We start from the raw sequence: 21793 nt of genomic DNA, 5'->3' as shown, positions 1-21793 counted from the left end.
GTAAAAAAAAAATATGAGAACTAATGCATTAGGCGACATACACTTCTGCTTATCTGATTGCAGCCTCTGATAAAAGGTCCGTCTATATCAAAAACATAACTAATATCAATTGGTTTTTCTTGTGTGCACAAAACAAAATATTTTTATTTGAAATCTGTAATAACAAATATAAGTAACTGAATTAATGAAAGAAAGAACTGCTGTTAATAAAATGAAAATTGGATGAGTTATGTAATATTGCAGCTTCACCACTAATTTATTGTAAATGAGAAATACTAAATAGAAAAAGGCACTTATTTTATACTTCTTGTTGGTAATTATCACAGTTCTATTGCACAGTTTGTAGAAAACTTAATATTGAAGTAAAAAAATCTGTTTTTTGGTTGTCTTAATTTTCTCTATATAAAAGCAANTGCTATAATATATAGCTTACGTTATTTTTTTTACATTTTTAAACAAATGAAAAACTGTAAAGATCTTCGTGATGAGGGTGAGGTACCAACAAACGAAAACTAGTTATCACTTCACTAATATAATGTTTCAAACATATAACTTTTGTTATGCTAAATAAAAAAAATTAACAGACAATAAATGCACTACTGACTTCACCTCCGCTGCTCTTTAACACAGTGTATGTCCACCTTTTTACCCTTAGCCTGCGCTAACATTGTCACTAGCTTTTTAGGGGAATCACCTACTATCCATCCGTGCTGTAACGGTCGATCCTCGTTAGAATAGTCTAATTCATCTCTATAGGTTTGCACTTTTATAACATCATGTTCGTCTTCACTAGAACTGGACCAATAATACAATGTATCCACATTAGATCGTTTTTGTCTAGTTTTTGCTATGGTCTCTGAGTTTTCTGATGACCTGACACGCTTTTTTACGTTTTCTGATTGAAGAATTTTCTTGGAACCTTTTCGCCTCTTATATTTATTGAAATGTTTCTTATGGTTGTTGTCCTGTTGATGAGAAGAAACGTTCTTCTGACTCTTTTTCTGTTTTCCATCTACAATTGAAACGTCCAAATTAAGTGATACATTGGTGCTTTTATTTAGGGAAGACTGCCATTCACTATTAGCGATGTTACATTTGTTTTTTATCATACAGTCCGTTTCGACAGAATTCTGAGACCAATTTTTGTTATTTCCTAAACTTTCAGAGGTACTATTATCACATTCATTTTTTATATGATTTAGAGAATTATTTTCCGACTCCTCCTCACTCTTATCATTTTGTTTCAATTTATCAATGTTTATTAACTGGTTTGGAGGATCTTCATAATTAAATTTAACATCAGCTACTCTGCTGTCTTCACTATTTTTTCTTCTAAACACTGCTTGTTCATCACCATTTTTGATAATTTTCGTCTTATCTTCTGCAGACTTAGATTCTTCTAAAGATTTTTTCAATAACATTTCGGTCATGGAATCGTCGGAGCTCCAGTACTCAACTAAAACATTTTGTTTGCCACTAGTGCATTTCCTTTGACTTTTTCTACTTGCAACGCCAATACATTCTTTCAATTCTTGTTCCAAATTTATCCCGCTTTCGCTGACTTCATTTTTCCCTTTCTTTTTATAAGTTCTGTTGATGTTGAATTCTTCGTCTGTAGAATTTTCAGAGTTCCGTTTTCGCCTTCTTTTCCTTTTGATCTTTTGAGGAGCTTTTTTAACTTTTTTATCTTTGGGAATATCGAAATTGTCCAAATTATCTTCAGAGTTATTTAAATCGACTTCTTTTAATTCCTCCAAGGAAACATCTTTAACACCGACCAATCTGTTAAACAGCATGTCCATTTCTTCTGGTGTCATTTTGTGATTCCTTTTAAGGTCATCCTCTTGAGGCTGTTGTATTTGTTCAATTACAGGTGATTTCGGAGGATCTTCGATTATATCGTCATTGTCATCAGTCAAAGAAATGCATTTAATACTGCCTGCATTTGATTTACAAGTATTTTTAAAAATCTTTCCCATAATTTTGCACTTCTTTTTCGTGATTATCTTGTTAGATTTTAATTTTGTGCTAGTGGGTGAGGTTCGAGATGTGTCGGACTCGCCTTTGATTGACATTACAGAGTCATTTTTTGAATCGTCTTTTTTAAGGACGACATCTGATTTGATAGTTTTGAAGTGTCTAAAGGACGAAAGGTTTTTGGTAAACATGCTGTTATCTTGAGTTTCCTCAAATTCATAAACATCATACGACGCGGAACTCCAACAACCAAAATCGAAAGTGTTCTCGTTCGTTTGATCAAAATCGGAAAACTTCCCTTTAGCGAAGTCGCTATTACCAAAGTCGCGACTGTTTCGATTAGGTTCTTCGCAATTTTCTTTAAAAGGTTTCAAAGATGAATTTTCGGAATTTTCAAATGAATTATTAATTTCTACTTTCTCAAAAGTTTTCATGGCACCTTTTGTAAGAATCCTTTTAGAAGTCGATTTTAAAGATCCGTTTACGATGGACGTTTGATTTTCAATTAACGAAGAATTTGACAGATCGAAATGTTGTCTTTTTCTGAAATAAAATTTTTTACATGCGTAAATTATTCACACGTAGTCTAAACGTAATTTAAAAAAAATTAAAAAATTATAAAGAAAAAACACTGACCTTTTAATGGTGTTGTTAGTAGCAGTTTTGTAGCGGTTTCTGAGGGCCTTTACCATTAAATTTCCAAATCTTGATATGACTTTGTTACGAAGATCGGAATTGGTATTTTCTTCGACACCTGATTGCGAGTCTTGTTCGTTGTCGTCTTTCGCGCTGCTTCTTGAGACATGATCGCTCTCGTTTTTTAAATTATTATCACTAAACGACAAACTGTTGGCAAAGAAAATATCTTTTTCTTTTGCAGATGGATTATTAAGAGCATTAACGCTTTCATCTTTAATGTCGAAATCATTTAAATTATCATCATAATCATCAGGTCCGGAAACAATTCTGTTTTCATAGATTCGAGAAACTGTCGTATTGCCATTTGGGAATGAATCTAGAGAATTGTCAACCTCCATATCCGAGTATTCATTTAACTCGTCTACAGTGTTGTTATTTTTATTTGGATGGAGAATAGAATTATTGTGAGACATTTGATTGGATTCTAAATTCATATTCGAAAAATCGCTGTCGTAAGATGGCACAGATGAAGAAAAATAGGAATTCACCGAATGAGTTCTTCTATTTTCTTGTATTTCCTTTTTGGAGTCACTCGCAAGTGTAGATTGGAAATTTACCTTTCTGAATAAAGTATCGGCAGAATTCACAGCCACTTTTGGTGGTCCAGATATTTCCGAACCACTTTTTAATAAACTGCAACATTCTAAGAATAATTCTTCATCGTGATTCAGCACCTTTCTAGATGTTTGATCGTCTAATTTGCTCTTTATCGAGCAACTATTTTCAGCTACATTTTTAGTAAAATTGATCTGTTTCGTATCCTCTTTTGCGAAAAGGGCGCTTGAAATTCTTAGTCTCGGCTTGTCTAATTTTTCGCGAATTGTTTCATTGCCGTCAGAAGCAAGGTAAATACTGCATTTAATACTGGGTACTGGAGAATATTGTTTTAGGTTGCTATCAAGGCAAGAACTTTGCTTTAGATCATTATTTAGATTAAGAGGAGGAACACACAAGGATGATTTCTTTTCCTGTACAATGTTTGTTTGGCAATGGTTTTGGCTATTATTTTTTAATTCAATTAGGTCTAGTATCAAATCATCGTCGTTGCTGCCGAACCTTTTCAGTTTATCTTCGAAGTCTGCCATCAATTTGGACGTATCGAATTTATCTTCACCGATTTCATTCAAATCATCTTTTGACCCAGGCACTTCATCTGTTTCAATATTTTCAGTTTCTTCTTTGCTTTGGGAATTTCCCTCCGCTTCCAGTTCTGATAACTTAGCAATATGCGTTAATGTAAGTCGATGTTTTGTCAAACTATCCGATCGTCTAAATGTTTTCATACATATTTCGCAGGAAACATTTCCTGAGTTTTTCTGTTTCGACGTCAAGATCTTGTCATCTTGGTCAGTTTCTGATTTTCTTTCAGATTCGTTTTTGTTTTGAACACCAAAATGATGAACAACGTCGTCTTGTTGTATTAGTTGTTCTACGGGAGATCTACCGTCTTCTATTAGTTCAAAACTAATTTTATTATCTTTTAAGACTTCTGTTAATTCGGATTCACTGTTTATGGAATTCCTTTTAGATCCTGTGGGAGAAACAATATATTCGTTTTTCGACGAATGATCCGATTCAAAATTACTGAAATCCAATTGTAAATTATTCGTAATCCGTGGATAATCAGGACTTTGTTCAGTTCTAGTTTCCTTTTTACATATTTTGATCTTGTTAAGATACGGAGCTTCTTTTATACTTATTGTTAAATGAGTTTTCGTCCTTTCCTTATTGGATTTCTTCGTTTTACGGTTACCTCTGTTATGATGCCGTTTTTCTTTACTTGTTACAGTTGAATTTCCGATTTCAAAAACACCATTTGTGTGAGGTTTAATTAAATTTTCGTTTAAAACTGTCGGGAATATTTTTCTTGATAATTTATTTCTTTTTCGGTCCAAGCCGTCATGAAATTCGTTGGTATTTGTAATTTCTTCGGGATACTCTTCCTTCCTACCATCGATTTCGCTTTGAACTTGAACCGGCTTCAAAGTATTAGTACTTGTAATACTTATTGATATTTTACTGGAATCTTCGATCTTTCCAATATGATCGCTCTTATCGTCACTATTAGTATGTTTATGGTTTTCGACTTTAGAAATAACGTCAATAGTTTCTTCGTTTATTATTGATATTTTAATTTTGGTTTTATCCGGTCTTTTTCGTTTTTTACTTTTAGCAGGTTTATGCTTTTGTTGAACCGAACTTCCAAATAGTCTTTCATTTTCCTTATCAGCCTCTGTCTCCTTTTGTACGTTTTCGTTCTCCAAAATTTCGTTATTTTCTGTTTTTATTTCATCCGTTTCATTTTTGACTGGTAACTCGGCCATTTCGTCCTGTTTAATTACTGATTCGTCAATTTTACTGATTTCTATTTGATTTAGACTGTTTCCAACTTCAGCGTTATCGATTTCGATTAATTTGTTGGTAACGTTCTCGTTTGTTGGCTCCTGCTTTTTATCTATCTTTTTTACAAGCAAAGATAACGGTAAATCGTCTTCAGAATCGGACACAGAAGTTTGGACTAGCGATTCCTCGGACTTTAGGCTCGTAAAAACATTTAAATTTTCATCTCCTTTATGGCTAAGATCGCTAATACTATGACGTCTATTTTTGTTGATTATCAAATCGATAATAGGAACATCATCATCTTCACTGTTACTGCTATCATTGCGGGAAATCATTTTTGCTTCTGGTACAGGTTCTTCCATCATGTTTTTGCTTGATTCCTCCGTTTCCTCTTTTTCAAAAATAGAAACACAATTTCTATTCATTAAGTTTTCCGTTGAACTTTCTATTAATTTTTCATCACAGGCGTTAGTTTCCTTCAATACGTTATTTTGCATTGAGTTGTTTGTTTCTGTTGAAATTTTTCGAAATTTCCTCACACATCGCTTCCGTGTAGATCTATTCTTCAAGTTTATTTTTGGATTTATTCCGAAATGTGAACACGGATCAGCTGTGGCAAGCGTATTAGCAACGCTTCCAGGTAGCGAAGCAGTTTCTAAAGCAAATGGATCTCTCCCTGTTACAGTTGTTGCAAAACCGTCATGCAATTTTTCGCCGTTAATGATTTTATTAGGTTCAATTACTTCGGGCAGTGGTAAGTCTTTTTTAGATCTAGACTTTGACTTGAAAGTCCTTTTTAACCGTTTATGTTCTCCTTGAACTTGCGTCAACATGTTGCTACTATCAGAACCTACCCTTACTGACTCTGTATTTTCTTCAAACTTCGTACTGTTATCATCTACAATATTTGTTGAATTTTTAACCGATTCAGATTCCAGGGTGGCTTCAATTTTATTATTACTATTACCTGCATTAGTGCGTTCCACATTATTCGTTTTACTATCATGCTGAAGATTTAAATTTGTATTAAGTTGAACAGAATTTTGAAAAGTAATATTCCCATTTGATAAAGACTTTTCTATATTATCATTTAAAACCCAGTCTTCACTTTTCTTGATTAAATTTTCTAAACAATTTTGCAAAATAGAATTTTCTGAATTTATACTTTCAGGTTTACGTGTTTCATAATTTTCTAATGTACTTTCGTTTTCCACCTGACAATTATTAACTGTGGAATTCAAGGTTTCTTCACTTCTTCGTTCTTCTTGAGAATCACTTGAAGAATACGAACTTTCCAATTCATTTATTTGTGTTCGGATTTTTTTAATTCTGGTACTTCTCCGCTGTTTATCTCTGTTTCGAGTAGCCTCTGTCGTACAACTTGTTTCGGAGTTTTTGTTTTCATACTCGCTATTTTTCGAAACACCATGTGCACAATTTTCTTCGCTATTTTCCAACAACGACATCTTCATTTTCCTTTGATGAATACTTTTCATATTTTCAGATCTTCTTTTTGATAAAGATTTACGTGCGATCCGTTTATTTGTAGCAGCCCTTTGAATATTTAATTTCGCAATTTCTTTCGGCAAATTTTCTATTACAGAATCTTCTTTAATTTCGGACACCTTTTCAAATCCTACGTCAATCAGTTCAGCCGTTTCATTAATATTATAACTGATTAAGTTATCTTTGTTGCTTTCATTAACTTTTTCTTCTGAAGCGGCATATTCTTTATCACTTAGAGCATTTGTTATAGGAAGAATAGGAAGATTTTCATTAAAAGTTTTTTCACAAATATTGCCATTAGGGGGTGCTAGATCTACACCACCTTTCGATGCAGTTAAGTCTGAAAAAATCGAAGTAGTGCTTTCGCTGTCGACTTGTAATTTGCTTTTTAGTAACGCTATGCAATTGTTGATATTTCTCGATCTTCTTCTTTCTCTCTTTTTAGCAACTATTGTTCCATTTTGATGAGGAATTTGGTCAGAAAAAATATTAATGGTATTAACGGATAGCTTTGCCTTAAAATCGCACGAATTTTCTTTCTTATTTTCCGTTAATTTGCCGGAACTCGCATTTTTGAAAATGATGGCACATTCTCGAGTTTCCGTGTCGTTGCTACTATTTTTTTCTATTTTTATTTCGTCGATTGCAGAGGACGTGGGAGCCGTATCTCCTTCAGTTGGACCCTTTTCTAGATCATCGTTAATTTCTCTTTCCACATTCACGCTAACACAATTTGTGAGTTCTTTAGTATCAAAAAACACCTGAGAAGTTACCGGAATTTCATCTACACAAGGAACTGGAGGTGACATTTTTTGAGAAAGAACTGGAGGAATTTTATCTTCAAGTTCAGCGTTATCAACAACAATCGGTTCAGATTTTTGGTTACTAGTGCCAATAATAAAATTTGAATCGTAAGCAGGCTTCCTCACCTTCCTGTTGGTTTTTCTAACGGTAGTTTTTTGAGCTCTTACTTTGCTTAGAGGCTCGGTTACATTTCGTTTAGACACGGAATCCATTGCGGACCTTTTGAACCTTTTAGCTACATGTCCGTTGATGGTCTTGCTTTTTCTTTTTAAATTAGGGAAAATTTTGTTTATCAAGCTTCGAATGGACGGTTCTTTTTTAGTGATTTCGGACTTATCCAAGCTTTCTACTTCTTTCACGGGAGCTGTCAGTTTCTGCGGAAACGGCGGTTTGTTCTTTCTTATTTTTTGCCCGAAATTAACAACTTTACCGCCTCCATTAGAAGAATTGGGCTGTAATTTTTTATTGGCAGTAGCTTTAGTCTTTTTCGTACAATTTTTAAATTTAAAACCGGATTCGTTTTTCTTAAGGTATTTCGGTGTGCTTTCGATTTGGTCGATTTTCAATGTCGCATTTTTGATCTCACTCTTATCATTACTCTCGTTCTTAGACAGATTTGTTTTCTGTAGTTTTGTCGATACAACCTTAGAAGGTCCCTTACTGGTAGCTACAACTTTACCCTTCGTGAGAGACGCAGATTTACTTTTACTAATATTGGATTTACACGAAACGGTGGCAATTTTGTTATTTTCAACTAACAAAGACTTTCTTTTATCTAATTTATTTTCTACTAAGCTTTCCTTATTATTGGCTACGTTAGTAATTTCAGTCTTTTGTTCTCCTAGAACACTTTTTTTGTTTTTCGACGCGATTTCTTTAAGCGATTTGCGCTGTACACGAATTCGGCTTTCCGTTTTGTCCGTTACTAATAACGGCTCTGGATTTGTAAAGTTGCAATTGTTTTTCTCGTTTGTTACATTACTTTGCATTCCAGATTTACTAGGATTCGTTTTCGTTTTGGGCGAAATAGCCGCATCGTTCGTTAATTTTTTGTTTCTTTTCCGGGTGAGTCCGTCTTTAAGCGAAACAATTTTACGAACGGTTCTTTTCGGCGGAAGATTGGCCAACATGCGTTCGATACTTTCAGCTAGTAAAAAAGAAAATAGGAAAAACTATAAGAGATAGAAAAGACAATTCAGAGTAGTTAGGAAAACACATTATTTTATGATTACTTTTCTTTAAACTTGTTTTAGCAAAAATAAAACAATGACGATTAGTAAAATAGGTGGTAATATATATTCGAATTTCAGAATGTGATTATACTCGGATTAGCAACTGTCATTCGAAGCTATCGCATTAAAGAAAAGTTTATATTATTTAAATGTACAATTGCAAAATTATTTTATAGAATTCCCTAAATAAGGCTACTAGATACACCCGTACAATTTCAAATACAGCAAATAATTATTAAAGGATAATAATCTGTTTGGAAGAAAAAATTTAAATTGATCTTTTCCGAAAACAATATAAGTGGTCTTCAACAACTTAATACATTCACAGCAAATGACTTTTTGTTACTTAGCTCAGCTGGTCATCTTTAATTAATAGTAAATTAATATTACCGATTGGATATTTTTATATTTACTCGTCTTAATATCTAGCAATTAATATAGCACATACCATCACTAGGTTTTGACCTTGGTCCACTAAACCTTCTTCGTAATTTTCGTTTATCCGATGGTTTCCTTTCTTTCCTTTCAAAACGGATAAGCTTTATAAGGCCTAACAAAAACATGATAAAGAGTCACGTGGAAATGCATGAAACTTATTATTATTCATAATATACAAAATATTTCTAGTCTAGTTAAAAATAGCATATCATAAATAATTACACCACTAGTAAGATAATTGGTCGGATTTACCATCAACATATCACAGAGTGAAGATGATCTAAGTATTTTTGACAAATACTTTAGTTTTATGATATGTTTAGATAGTTGACGAACTGGGAAGTATCTAATGAAAGCTAATAGAATATTATTTTTTTTCAGTAACGGGAACTCTTAGTTATTTCAACGTTATCCCTCGATTTAATGGAAACTTCTTCACAGTTGCCGTCTACCTAAAATCTACTTTTATTAGGATTAGATGCCTATAAAAACTAGACGTTGCCCAAGTCACGCATTATAGGTACTTCAAAGTACAATATTCACCGTTACTACCATAAAACAATGATCTTGGCTTTTTGTGTTGAACATACAAACTCCAGAAATAATGATGTTTCTATTTATACTGAAGCCCTAAAGAAAACAGATTTTCTTTGGTAAATACCTACTATATATGCATTATCGAACTACCGAAAAAACCATTTAACAAAATGTTTATTATTCCCATTTTTTACTTGCTTTTATTCGACTAATCGCATCATAAAGATGTTTGTTCATCATTGCAAATTAACTTTTTTGATTTCCCAAAGCAACTCGCGCATATTTTTCTAGTTGGTAACTTGTTTACTAGTTACTCTTCATGAAAAAAAAATACATTATTATGTATTAAATAAAAATTCCTTCTAAACCAAATGAGTAAGACATTTGTATTATGAAAGTTTATTTACCACATCTCATCTTTACTTATCCGCCAAATTTTAAAAATTTATACACAATACACTTATAGGTATGTGCATCTATATTTTTTTGTCAGTCTAACCCACCCATGACACTGACTTTCATTATTTTTCTTTCGGTTAGCTTCACTTGATCACTCTTCGACCTCTAGAAAACCTGTTCTTGAATTGTGGCCCCCCTTATCAAGCACTAAACTTCACAACCGACGAAAGACGGTCAAACCTACATCGGTCAAGTATGAATGTTTCTAATGACATGGACACGAAATTTAAGTCACCATCACACAAAACTATTTAGAAAGATACTTATTCTTAATAAACGCTTGTCTAGTTATCTAAATACATTTTGACTACAGACTCTTTGTTTCAAAACACAAAATATAATTGAGTGCAGTGGAACGTAATTAAAAAAACCCAAAATTGCATAAGAAATAGTCTCTAACTGAAGACGACATCTTGATTATCGATATCGATACGCGTTTTAGATCTCTAAATAAAGATTATCTTTAATAAAATACTGGAAGTATACTGTGTCCTATAGACTATACTACTATAATGTAAAGGCTTGCCCACACATATCGGAATCGGATGGACCACGCGAAACGGAAAAATATTAAAATTGTATACGAAATCCGAAATGCGTCCAAAGAGAAGCCGAGATTTCAAATTAAAATTAATCCGTTGTCTACAGAGCGTTGTTCTTCCTTAACTTCTTATTTCTTCATCCCCCGATGAACTCATTGAAACTACTGTGCTAAATTCCGCGTCTCGTCCGTTCCGTGCCGCCCCGTTCGTCTAGCTTAATGCTTCTTTTTTATCAATGCAGTCAAGGACGTGAGAAAGGATATTGCAAGATATTTTACCTGCTATTCACGTAAGCTTAAAGTTGTAAATATAAGGTATTCTGACTTTTCTAATAAAATAATAATTAACAAATTTAATGTAGGTACCCACACGTTTCTACACATAACAGCGATAAAACCGGAGTCCCGTCCCAAATTATACATCACACCTATTGGTGTAATGTTCCGGTATTTTTCCGTTTGTATATTCGATAACTACTAAATTAAAACAAACGTAAAATTAAAAAAATTGTCTGTCTGTCTCTACCAACGGATTTAACTCCAACGTTACTGAATCTGTTTGTGATGAATTTATGAATTAAACAAAGGTTGTTGATAATATCCCTGTAACAAACCAACTGTTTCTCAAATGGTATTGCAATCTAAAGCAATCCAAGCGTCTACGCGAAAGAAGCCGCGGGCACAACTAATTAATAACAAAATAATAAAAAATAAATCCATAATGGGTTAAATACACAAATATTCTTTAAAATAAGGAAATTTAATCAATCAGAAATGCTTTTCTTCGAGAAAGAATGTGGAACTAACAACAAACATTTTCAAAGTTTATAAATACGAACGAAGCAAATCGGAAAACTACATGGTTTCCGGAAAATTAATTAAAGTTAAGGCATAAAAGAAAAGCTTACTCTTTATATAACCATATTGTAGCCTTGGAGTTATGAACGTAATAATTAATAAGAATAAATCTTTCGTTAGAATTAAGAAAATTCTTTAGCCGGGCACAAACAGAAGGAAAATCGCCTAAGTATCAACAAATTCGACTAACGCAGAGAGGATTTCGTATCATGCTACGTGCAGCTAAAACGCTAAGAAAATCACATCTCAAAAAATATAAAACCTCAAACCTACCCTGCAGTTTTCTTACAATGTTCTATTAACACTGATTTCAGTAATTCAGAAACATCCATTTTAACGTACATTCCCGTAAATATCCCATGACAAATTACAAAAAAAAATGAAATTCCCTGTAACTAAATCTTTTAAAATTATACTCCACTGAGAACTACATTTTCAAAAGAATTATATTTTGTTTTATTATTACTTACTTTATCTACTAAATCAGTATAATTACACACCTATGTACCAATATAGTTTATTTCTATATGAAATCTGTTACTTCGTCAAAAAGTTTATGACACGAGCATGATCCTATATAGGTTCGTTTTTTGTTTTTAAGATACCGAACCTTATCAATATAAAAAAAACTAGGACGGATGTTGTCTTTAGCTATAATGCATGGTCAATTGTATTTTAATCATGGCGATTCCCCATACTGTACCCCGACCCGAACCTTTGCTGCATAGCACTCTACATATTATGCCTATCAGAAGTTGATCTCTCATACATGTCAACGACAGAAACCTTTCGCATCAAAACACAACCGAGTGAATACCATCTAAGCCCTTGTACATGTTAATCAGGAAATCCTATCTCAACATAACCTACTTCAAGCCCATAGTCCCATATGTATATCAATCCTTTTCCACTAAATCCAAAGGGTGTAGCACTTAAAAAATATGAATCAAAATTTAACCTAATAATTTTGTAAGTAGACGTTTAGCCACATCAACCACTACCAACCTCTTTGTGACCGTACATGACCGAATATTATCTTTTAAGCACGCTCAACCCATTAAAGGGTTGGCGATTTTAGTTAAAAAATCGCATTGAACGACAACGTCTTGGATATCAAACATAATCCCCGCAGTTTCATTCTTTTATTAGACGTTTTATCGTCAACTAATTCCAGAATATCCCACCATCAGCTATCTCAGTGCCACAATATTACGTTACAAACCTACCTACTCTAGAACCATACATAGATACGTAGAACGCAATTATATGTATAATAGAAATTGACTATCCTAAAATGAAAATAATTGCTCTACTATGCCTACCTTTCCTTCGCCGTCTGGATTTTGACCCGTATCGATACTTGCTTTTTTTACGTTCGTTTGCCCACGACTCATCGCCACCACATTCGAGTATATGACGATGTAATTGTCCCAAACAGTTTGCCCGTTTATCACACTTGCTACACACTCGTGCCTCGCTTCTACGCCAAATTTTCGCGTCCGACGAACTTTCGACACGACCCACCTTCCCGAGACCTGGTATACTCAGGTGGTGGTAGAGCTCGCTCTGACTTCCCACAAATTCGTAATGTTGACACCACACACTTGCATGAAATAGGTTTTTATGATCTATCAACTGCTTCAAACTCGGTATCTTCAAGCCGCAAGCAGCACACACGTAAATTTTTGTACGCGTCCATTCGCCTGTCAATTCTACTAGGCGCCTATCTTGAGTCACTTTTACAACCGGAAAATTGTCTTCGATAAAACTGTTACCGAGTTCCGAAGACACTAGTGGAGATGGTTCCTTTTTTCTTTCCAAATTGAGATACAGTGGAATTTCGTTACTATTGTCTCGCGTTTTAATATCGAGAGATGCAGTAATATTTTGTTTCGAGATTAATTCTAAATTCCTGCATTGATCTTCTGATGTTTTACAAGATTCGGTTTCTTCGTAAACTTTATCTAAAATATCCATAAGCACCGCTTGAACGTCCAGATAGCGTTCTAAATAGTCTTCATCATGACTGCCATCCAATTTTTGCATTACAGATGTTCTCAAGGCCTCCTCTTTCAAATTTTCGTACGGCGCTCTCCGATCAAGAATTCTATCTAATTCTTCCACTTGCAACTTTGTCCTATATTCCTCGCTCTTCGCATATTCTATCTTTTCCTTTGTCGTCCTTTGGTCATTTACAATTTTACTCTGACGATCTTTTATTGCAAGTTGAGTCCACATGTCGAGTTTGGAAAGGTCCCTACGCTCCCTGCTTTCCGACAATATGGCCTGATATTTTCTTCTGGTAAAATATTTGTAATGAACTTCGTCATTTTTTAAGTTGGTCTTTTTTCTCGATTTTTCTATAGGTTGGTCGTTTTCTTCTTTAAGGGCCGAAGAAAGTATCGCGGTCACAGGGGTAACGTTGTCAAGGTATACATCCAAAAGAAGCTGCTCAGCAGAAAGCGTATTTTCTAGATCCATATGAAGCGGAACTTCAAAACTCGATATCCTGTTTTCTAAAGTAAGATTTCTAAATAGTAATTTCCCGTCGATGTAGTTGAGCAGGTTATCTTGTATATTACATTTGACTTTGTTAAAGAAGGCCTTATCGAACACGACGTCCTCGAATGTTAGAGAGCCGATACGCAAATTATCGATGGAATGGTCGGTAATTTTTTTGTACTTGAAGACGAAATCAACATTGGGGTACTGACGCACTTGCGTGGAATATGTAGACTTAGTCTTTATTTTACTCATAACCACTTCCTTGGTGTTTTTTGGGATTGGTTCTTTAATCTTCCGAGAAGTGCTCAACATTTTCGATTGCTGGCGAGTTAAACGTCGATTTATACATTTAGAAGCTACCTTTGTACTGATGATGGGCCGTTTTTTGTTCTTGGAGTTATTAGTTTTGATAATCACTTGCTTCTTCTTTATTTCAATATCCTGTTGTTGATCGGCACAGTCGCTAGGGTTAATCACTTTCACTACAACAGCAGAGGGTTGACTTTCTATCGGAATGGCCACTACGCCAGATTTGACGGAATTGTGTCTTTCGATAGAATGTTCTTCGAGAGATACGCGACTAGGAAATCGAATTTCGCACTGCAAACAACCGAAATACTTGGCACAATGAGTGGTAACGAGATGAACGAAGAGCTTCTTCAATGTAAATGCTTCTTCATCGAACTTCTCGCAGTATATACAAATGGATTCGGAGGTCCGTTGTTGCTGGCGCACGCTGGATCTTCTTCGACGGCCCAACAGATGAAATCGATCCACATGTTTCTGCCTGAGATTAGCCGTTACAAACGTCCTATCACAGTAGAGGCATAAGAGTCTCTTCTGAGTTTTCTTCTCGCTAATGTTATTGATCTTTTGAAGGACGTCTTTAATACGTTCTAGAGGCACGCTACAGCACAAACTCGAACGTTTCATGATATCATCTTCTCCAGTTGCTACCGTATGTTCCTGAGCGCCAAAAAAGGTGTTACTTTTTTCGTTGTTTTCGTAAATAATGTTGCTTTGTATTTCGGTTCGGGAAGCGGTAGGTTCTATGGCCTGGTGCGACGTGGTGTTCGTGGTGGTGCTGTTATCAGTGCTAGTTCGAGTGTGCAACATCAGAAAACCATCATCATCCCGAGAACATGCGCCTTCTGCTTCAACGGGACTGCCTGTCGTTTGACGGTGGTCATCCCGTTTAGCCGGCTGCGTAAATTGTTCCCGTTTAGCGTTTCGAGCCCCCAGCGAATCGAAAGAACTACTGTTCACCATCCTTACCATTATTATCTCCTGGAACAAAAGAGAAGTAACATTACCCTAAAAGGCCTCTGCTCTTTCAACCCCATCAATTGCCCACCCAAGCAAAAAAATTTAATTAATTACTCTAAATTTACTTAATGAGAATTCACATTTAACAAATTAAATAAAACTACAGTAAAAAATGAATAGTGTGGAATTTGTTTTGTTTCATTTAATATACATAATTTTATTTTAGGATAGGAAAGAGTGGAGGTACGTGTCCAACCAGTCTTAGGATAATGATGATGATGATGATAATAAAAACACAGAAAAAACTTAATTTTATAATTATTGCTATAACTAATACTGTACTTAAAACATCGATTCTCATTCATTGTCTTACTATAAAAAGGACGCGACTGATTATATCAGTTGATAGTAACGATGAAAATTATCGCACGTTGGTAAAAGATACATATGTATAAAAAAAAATGACAAACCAAAACGTTTATAAAATGTGTTTTATAAGTGTACCTGTAAAAGATCACGTACACGTTTGTTACTAAAGGAAAGTAGGTACGTGTGGTGAACAAATTGCAAAAACACTAAACAAAAACACATAGACATATATACCGACGTATCTACATAATGTCACACAAGAATAAATATTCATTTTTAAAATACACGTCTGATTCTAATAAGGTCATAAGCAACAAGTTAGCAAATGTAAGATCATCATGATAAGGTCGTCAACAGTAAGACTGGTTGGACACGCATCTCCACTATTCTGAGCTAATCTTCGCATTTTCCTAAAACTAGAACATCCCACATCCCTAACTATTTGTAAACAGTAGTATAATCTGCTTCTACCTCTCTTAACTCTTGTTTCTGCTTCCAATATGTCTCTAACTAGCCCTTCATACCTGAGGTGTCCTAGCAACATATCTCACCTATTTCTTTTTGACTTCCACAGTTCCAAATGTAAAATACCCAGGTAAAATCGAAGTTATGTAGAAATATTACATAATTTCTTTAAATAAATTCTTAAAATGAGACACAATTCGATGTTCCCTACCTGAAAGCAAAATATACCTAGGTAGGTACCTCATAGAATTGTCTATTGAATCCTACCCTTGTTATTTCTTCTAATCGTTAACTGCTAATACTTTAACAATCTTTAAGTACCTCTATACCTCTTTTACGTGGAATTGTTAACAAATTGATTCAAAGAAAAATTATTATTCACAAACTTATTTAAGTATCTAGAACTGACACAAACAGAAAATCCATAAATAGGTATTTTGGAAGTTCGTTGCAAGACTTGGACAGATAATATCCAAAAGATACTTGAAAAACACCTTAACAGACGCCTATTAAAATTAAAAAAAAATATGTACAGTATGTATTAATTAAACTACACTTGTAACAAACTTTCTACAACCGTGTACGTATGTATTTTTGTTTATTTGCACAACTGAATAGCTTAAATAGCCTTGAAAAACATCGAGTTTTACAAATTTTATATTGAAATAATTATGACAAAATCTGAGAAAATTAGGAAATAATTTTTACTGTATCTTTAACATGCATTACTATTAAGGGACAACTTAATTGAGTATTTATTTACTCGGATAGCCAAGTTTTGTCTCTTATGAAATCGGTATAAATACCTTGAAAGTCACAATTTCGTAACAAAACTTGATAACCTAATCATATATAATATAGAATTGAGGCCCTTATAAACAAAAAATTTATGATAAGAAACTTACAACTGATTTTAAATACAATAAATCTAGTAAAATTAAAATGACTGTAAAGCTCAACAAGGGTCTTCGCATTAATGAACTTCAAGAAAACCCTTATACAGATACTTGATGGCTTACCATTGAAGTCTACAACTTATAAACGCCTAACACAATCGCTATTTTATATATATAAAATTCACAATTAACGCATGTTTTAATGAATATTGCATTTAAACTGAACATCGCCGTTATATGTATTATAGTAGTAATCATTCAATTACCTAATAATGACATGCTTAATTAATAGAAAGTCGTTAAGTATATTGTATACTTATCGTTAAATGTACCGTGAATCCAAAGGTACGCATATGTGTTAAAAATAAAGCAAAAGCTCTTATTAGATATTTTAAATATTTACGGACAAGCACAAAAGCTTAAACACGTAAAGCAAAAAAAAAGGTGAGAAATGCGTAAGAAAAAGTAAAAATGTAAAAACTGTTTAACAGCATAGGACATAAAATAGAAATCGTCGGCGAAATCAAAATTTTATTTTACTTTTAATCGACATCGACAGATTTTTTTCAGTACCGATTCACTTGAACTTTAATGCACCTAACTAGTCCCTGTATTTCAAAATGTGCTTCTAGTCCTTTCAAGGCTTGGAAGCACTGTAATTAAAGCCCTTTCATTAAAAAGTAGTCGGGGCTTGGTAATCCTTTGAATTACTTAATAAAGGGCTTCAAGTTCTGTCAAAGTTCTTGAAACACTTTAAAATTGCTTAGATTTTTGAATCTAACTGCTTTTGAAGTAACTAATTGCTAATTCAAAGTAGATACATACTTAGATTTTAAAATGTAATTGGAACTTCAAGGACTAAAGCACTAATCGGTAGGGGTTTTAGGCTTAGGGCTAAGAGCCCTTTCGGTGAGGGCTTTGCCCAGCTGTAACTTACATACCAAATATATTCAAGCAAATTTAATATAGGTACAGCTCTGAAAGTGTTGAACAATTAAATTCATCTGTTGTTAATTGGTAATAATTAAAGTAATTACAACAGCTAGCGCCGATAACATTAAATTTTATTTTAATAATTATCCATTGCGATGATGTTAATACTAAAAAGAGGCTACCTTTGATACAAACAAATATTTCGAATCGAACTTGCGTAGGTATATAAAAAAATACCTTATACATATATTGCTACAAGAATTTTTTATTCAAAAAAAATACTGTATATCAATTTTATCAGTTGAAAATTTGATTTATTTACCAGGGATTGGGACAGCTTTTTATTAAAAATATGTTATCTATTTACTAAACATAGACACAATCCCGTTGGATTACATAATACTAAACAGTATACGGATCAATGGTAAGACAGATTTAGATGTTTTTCTAAAGGATCTTAGTTATTAAAATCTATCTACAACTGAATTATACAAATACTATCAGATCTTATAGATACTCATTCTATCCAAATTAGGTATTAAGTATTTATGAACTTAAGATTTCGAGGTACTTATAAGTAATTACAATTACTTACCTACTATTCTTATATGAACAGTACCTATACGAAATTCATTTTTAAATAGAATATACTCCGTTTTTCGATATATTTTTGAATTGTTATGTACTGACAAAATTACTACTTACTAAAATTACGTAAGTCGAATAAGACAAAGGAAATTACAGCGCAGATTTAACTAACATGACATAGGATCTACCACGAAATTAATTTCAAAAAAATTATTTACGAGAAACAATAATCAGAAGTTCAAAAGTCGTAATTAAATGAAAATATTTTATAAATCTAACATGAAAAAAGTCGAAAAATACCCGCCATCTTGTTTTCATTTCTCCTTGATATCAAATTATAGTACGATACTGTTAAGATTTTAAATTGTAAAATAAGAATCAATTGAAGAAATATTAAATATCTATAATCTTTATTATTTTGAAAACTGCGAAGTATAATAATCTTAAAAAAAAAAACATTTTACAACAAATCTTAAGAAGATGATTCAAAATGCGTTTTCAATATGAATTTGAGAACTACCTGTAATAAGTTTAGAACATCTACAAAATTAATTTAGTAATAAAGGAAATAATGAAAAATCATTGGGTAGATAAGTAGCTAAATTCCTACATATGTAAATATCCAAATTTTCAAATTGTCTATGTACCTAACACTTATTTTCCGTGGATGACAACAAAATAGAATCTAAGTATGTACCTATGGGTACCAACATAGGTACATACCTTTTTAGGTCTTATAGATAGGTTTTTTTAGGTGGGTACATAAAATAATGTTTTATAACATTTACCTATCTACAAATAGACATTGCAAAGATTAAAAAAATATTTCTTCTTATTTTATTGGTACCTACGCCTAATACCTACAAAGGTCAAAGCTAAATGCTTAGGTTTTTTACTTTATAACTNAATAGGTAAATAGGTAGTTTTTTAGGTAGGCACCTATGTAATAGACTTAAAAATTGAAAATATAAATAAAATCAGATTGAATGCGGATATGGATTAACTTAAGTACAAATCAAGATTTCGCAAAAAAAATATTGAAAGAAATAAAAAATAGACAATTTTAAAGTAAACTTGTATGACCCACATTGTAATTTTTGATTAAAAGAAACTTTTATCGTCAAAGAAAATAACAACTTCTATAGTTACCACCACGGCTGTTTAATATTTACCCAAGATATCGATTTTTTCAAAAATATTTATCCTGTAATAAATTCAATTACCAACCTACCTATTCATTCCTCAAACCTGCAACTCAATTTAACTGCTACGTAGTATATTAATATTGTTTATAAATTTAAAAATCACAGGCCAAGGGATTGATCAGAATATACATGCATCTTTTATCTCAAATATACGGTGGGCTTATGAAGTAGCAATTTTGAAGACAAGTTACTTACTACATATAACGATACATTAACAATCTTTTAATGCACTAGTAATTTAGAACTATTAACGTTCTCAAAAAAATCTGAAGGAATTAAATACACTGCATACTTGTTCCTTACTATTCTACTTCTAAATAAAGATGGCTTAAGGTGTACTAAATGAAATTGAAGTCCTTATTTTATTTGCAAGTAATTTCAGCAAGTAATATTTAGATATTCTAAGTTAATTTTATCCACTTAATAGGGACCCATGTCTAGTTCTATTTCAGCTTACGAAAAGCCCTTTATTTAAGAACGGCTATTGAAGTACTACTGTCACAAACACTCACCTAGATGAAAAGTCGAACACCAAACCACGATCATCACCTTTCACTATAACGAATTATATTTATTGAACACATACCGAAGTTTTATAGGGCACACAATAATGTCATAAATACAAAACAAAACAATATTTAAAACAGTTTTTTGGATGTCGAAGACTCCAAGATCACCTACATGCAAAAGCACCGTTCGCACCCACGACTAAACACAAAACACGCAAGCGCAAAGAATATACAACCACTCGACACTCGTAGCTCCCTCTTTACAGAATAATGCTAATTATTCTTATCCGTATACAGGTCCTTACGCATAAATTTCCAATAAATTTAAAGTTATTTTAAATGTATTTTTAGTATGTGCATATATATGTACACAATATCATATAACCATTTTATGATTGAAAGATAATGTTTTTATTTATATTGATTTTTTATATTTACGCTGCATATCTTTTTCGTAGTATGTCAACCTTAATCCGAGCCTGTTCACTTTTTTGTATGATGACGTTTAAAGTTAGCATTAATTTTGACGTTTAATGGACGTTTATTTCCTATGTGGTAAAATAAGTGATGTTTTTGTGTTTGTAGAGATTACTAAATTTTTTAGACAAAACGAACCACGGGTTATTTATTGTTAGCAAAGGAAACAATTCATAAATAGTGCTATAAGTCAAAAAAATTACACTTATTTTCATAAAATGGTTAAGTTGTACTGCCTAGCTGTCCTTTATAAAACTGAGACAAATGCAGTGTGTTTGAAAGCTGCGTACGATTTACAAAGTTTTGGATTTTTTCAACGTGGATCTGTTCAAGAGTTTATGAATTTTGTTAGTAAAACAATAGTTGAAAGGACTATACCTGCATCTAGACAATCTGTGAAACAAGATGGTACTAAACTTTTTGCTAAAAAAAGCTAATTGTAATCTGTATCGTTTTTTAGAATACATGTGTCATGTGTATGTGAGAGCAGATAAGTTAGCAGGAGTTGTTATATCTGACCATGAATATCCTCAAAGAGTAGCTCATACGTTAATAACAAAAGTCCTTGATGAATTTACACAAAAGATTCCCTCTTCTAGTTGGCCAAATTTAACTGAACAGAATGTATCCTTTCCTCAACTTAATACCTACTTAGCAAAGTACCAAAATCCTGCAGAGGCTGATGCTATGACAAAAATACACCAAGACTTGGATGAAACAAAAATTATTTTGGTATTTATCTCAATTATTAAATTACTTGTTATTATGATTTGCTATTTAACTTTTTTTTAGCATAATACTATTGAGGCTGTATTAGAGAGGGGTGAAAAGTTGGATGATTTGGTTGCAAAATCTGAAGGTCTCAGTATACAATCAAAAGCATTTTATAAAACAGCCAGAAAGACAAACAGTTGTTGTTCATTTGGATAAATTACAAAAGTTCTGTGAATGTTTTAGGCATTATCAGTGTTATTTTTTTGACTGTTGTGAAGTGAAGCTTTTTACTCCAATTGTACAAAATATTAAATGTGAATGTTAAATATCTATACAATTTATTGCATTGATTTATATAATTTTTGTAAAATAATTATTAATTAAAATGATGCAGTACATGCTTAATATATACAGATTAAATGAAATTTCAATTTCTTGCAACGATGATTAAAACTGTATGAGCCCTATTTTT

At 32.8% G+C, this 21793-nt stretch overlaps 2 protein-coding genes across 2 annotated transcripts; one reads left to right on the top strand and one right to left on the bottom strand.

Moving 5' to 3' along the window:
* Positions 1 to 419: 419 nt before the first annotated feature.
* LOC108745038 lies at positions 420 to 20348 on the bottom strand. Its single transcript, XM_018481072.2, has 5 exons — positions 20134 to 20348; positions 12717 to 15186; positions 9010 to 9111; positions 2614 to 8476; positions 420 to 2520 (listed from the first exon to the last, which is right to left on the bottom strand). Exons 2-5 carry the CDS (start codon positions 15175 to 15177, stop codon positions 606 to 608), a joined length of 10341 nt encoding a protein of 3446 aa, XP_018336574.2. The 5' UTR covers positions 15178 to 15186; positions 20134 to 20348; the 3' UTR covers positions 420 to 605.
* Positions 20349 to 20628: 280 nt separating this feature from the next.
* Positions 20629 to 21736, top strand: LOC108745082 (synaptobrevin homolog YKT6). The gene is made up of 3 exons (XM_018481149.2): positions 20629 to 21015; positions 21068 to 21339; positions 21400 to 21736. The coding sequence occupies exons 1-3, from the start codon at positions 20826 to 20828 to the stop codon at positions 21535 to 21537; spliced, it is 600 nt and encodes a 199-aa protein (XP_018336651.1). The 5' UTR covers positions 20629 to 20825; the 3' UTR covers positions 21538 to 21736.
* The last annotated feature ends 57 nt before the right edge of the window (positions 21737 to 21793 follow it).

Source organism: Agrilus planipennis, unplaced genomic scaffold, assembly GCF_000699045.2.
Source record: "Agrilus planipennis isolate EAB-ADULT unplaced genomic scaffold, Apla_2.0 scaffold39, whole genome shotgun sequence".
Taxonomy (NCBI): domain Eukaryota; kingdom Metazoa; phylum Arthropoda; class Insecta; order Coleoptera; family Buprestidae; genus Agrilus; species Agrilus planipennis.
The sequence above is the reverse complement of the archived record's forward strand: the minus strand, read 5'-3'. Positions and strand labels throughout refer to the sequence as shown.

Coding starts and splice junctions, on each gene's coding strand:
- LOC108745038 (XM_018481072.2), bottom strand. CDS start 15,177: ATGGTAAGGATGGTGAACAGTAGTTCTTTCGATTCGCTGGGGGCTCGA. Junction 8,477..9,009: donor AAGGTCAAAACCTAGTGATG/GTATGTGCTATA, acceptor CTTTTTTACTAG/CTGAAAGTATCGAACGCATG. Junction 2,521..2,613: donor ACTAACAACACCATTAAAAG/GTCAGTGTTTTT, acceptor ATTTTATTTCAG/AAAAAGACAACATTTCGATC.
- LOC108745082 (XM_018481149.2), top strand. CDS start 20,826: ATGGTTAAGTTGTACTGCCTAGCTGTCCTTTATAAAACTGAGACAAAT. Junction 21,016..21,067: donor ACAATCTGTGAAACAAGATG/GTACTAAACTTT, acceptor ATCGTTTTTTAG/AATACATGTGTCATGTGTAT. Junction 21,340..21,399: donor ATGAAACAAAAATTATTTTG/GTATTTATCTCA, acceptor ACTTTTTTTTAG/CATAATACTATTGAGGCTGT.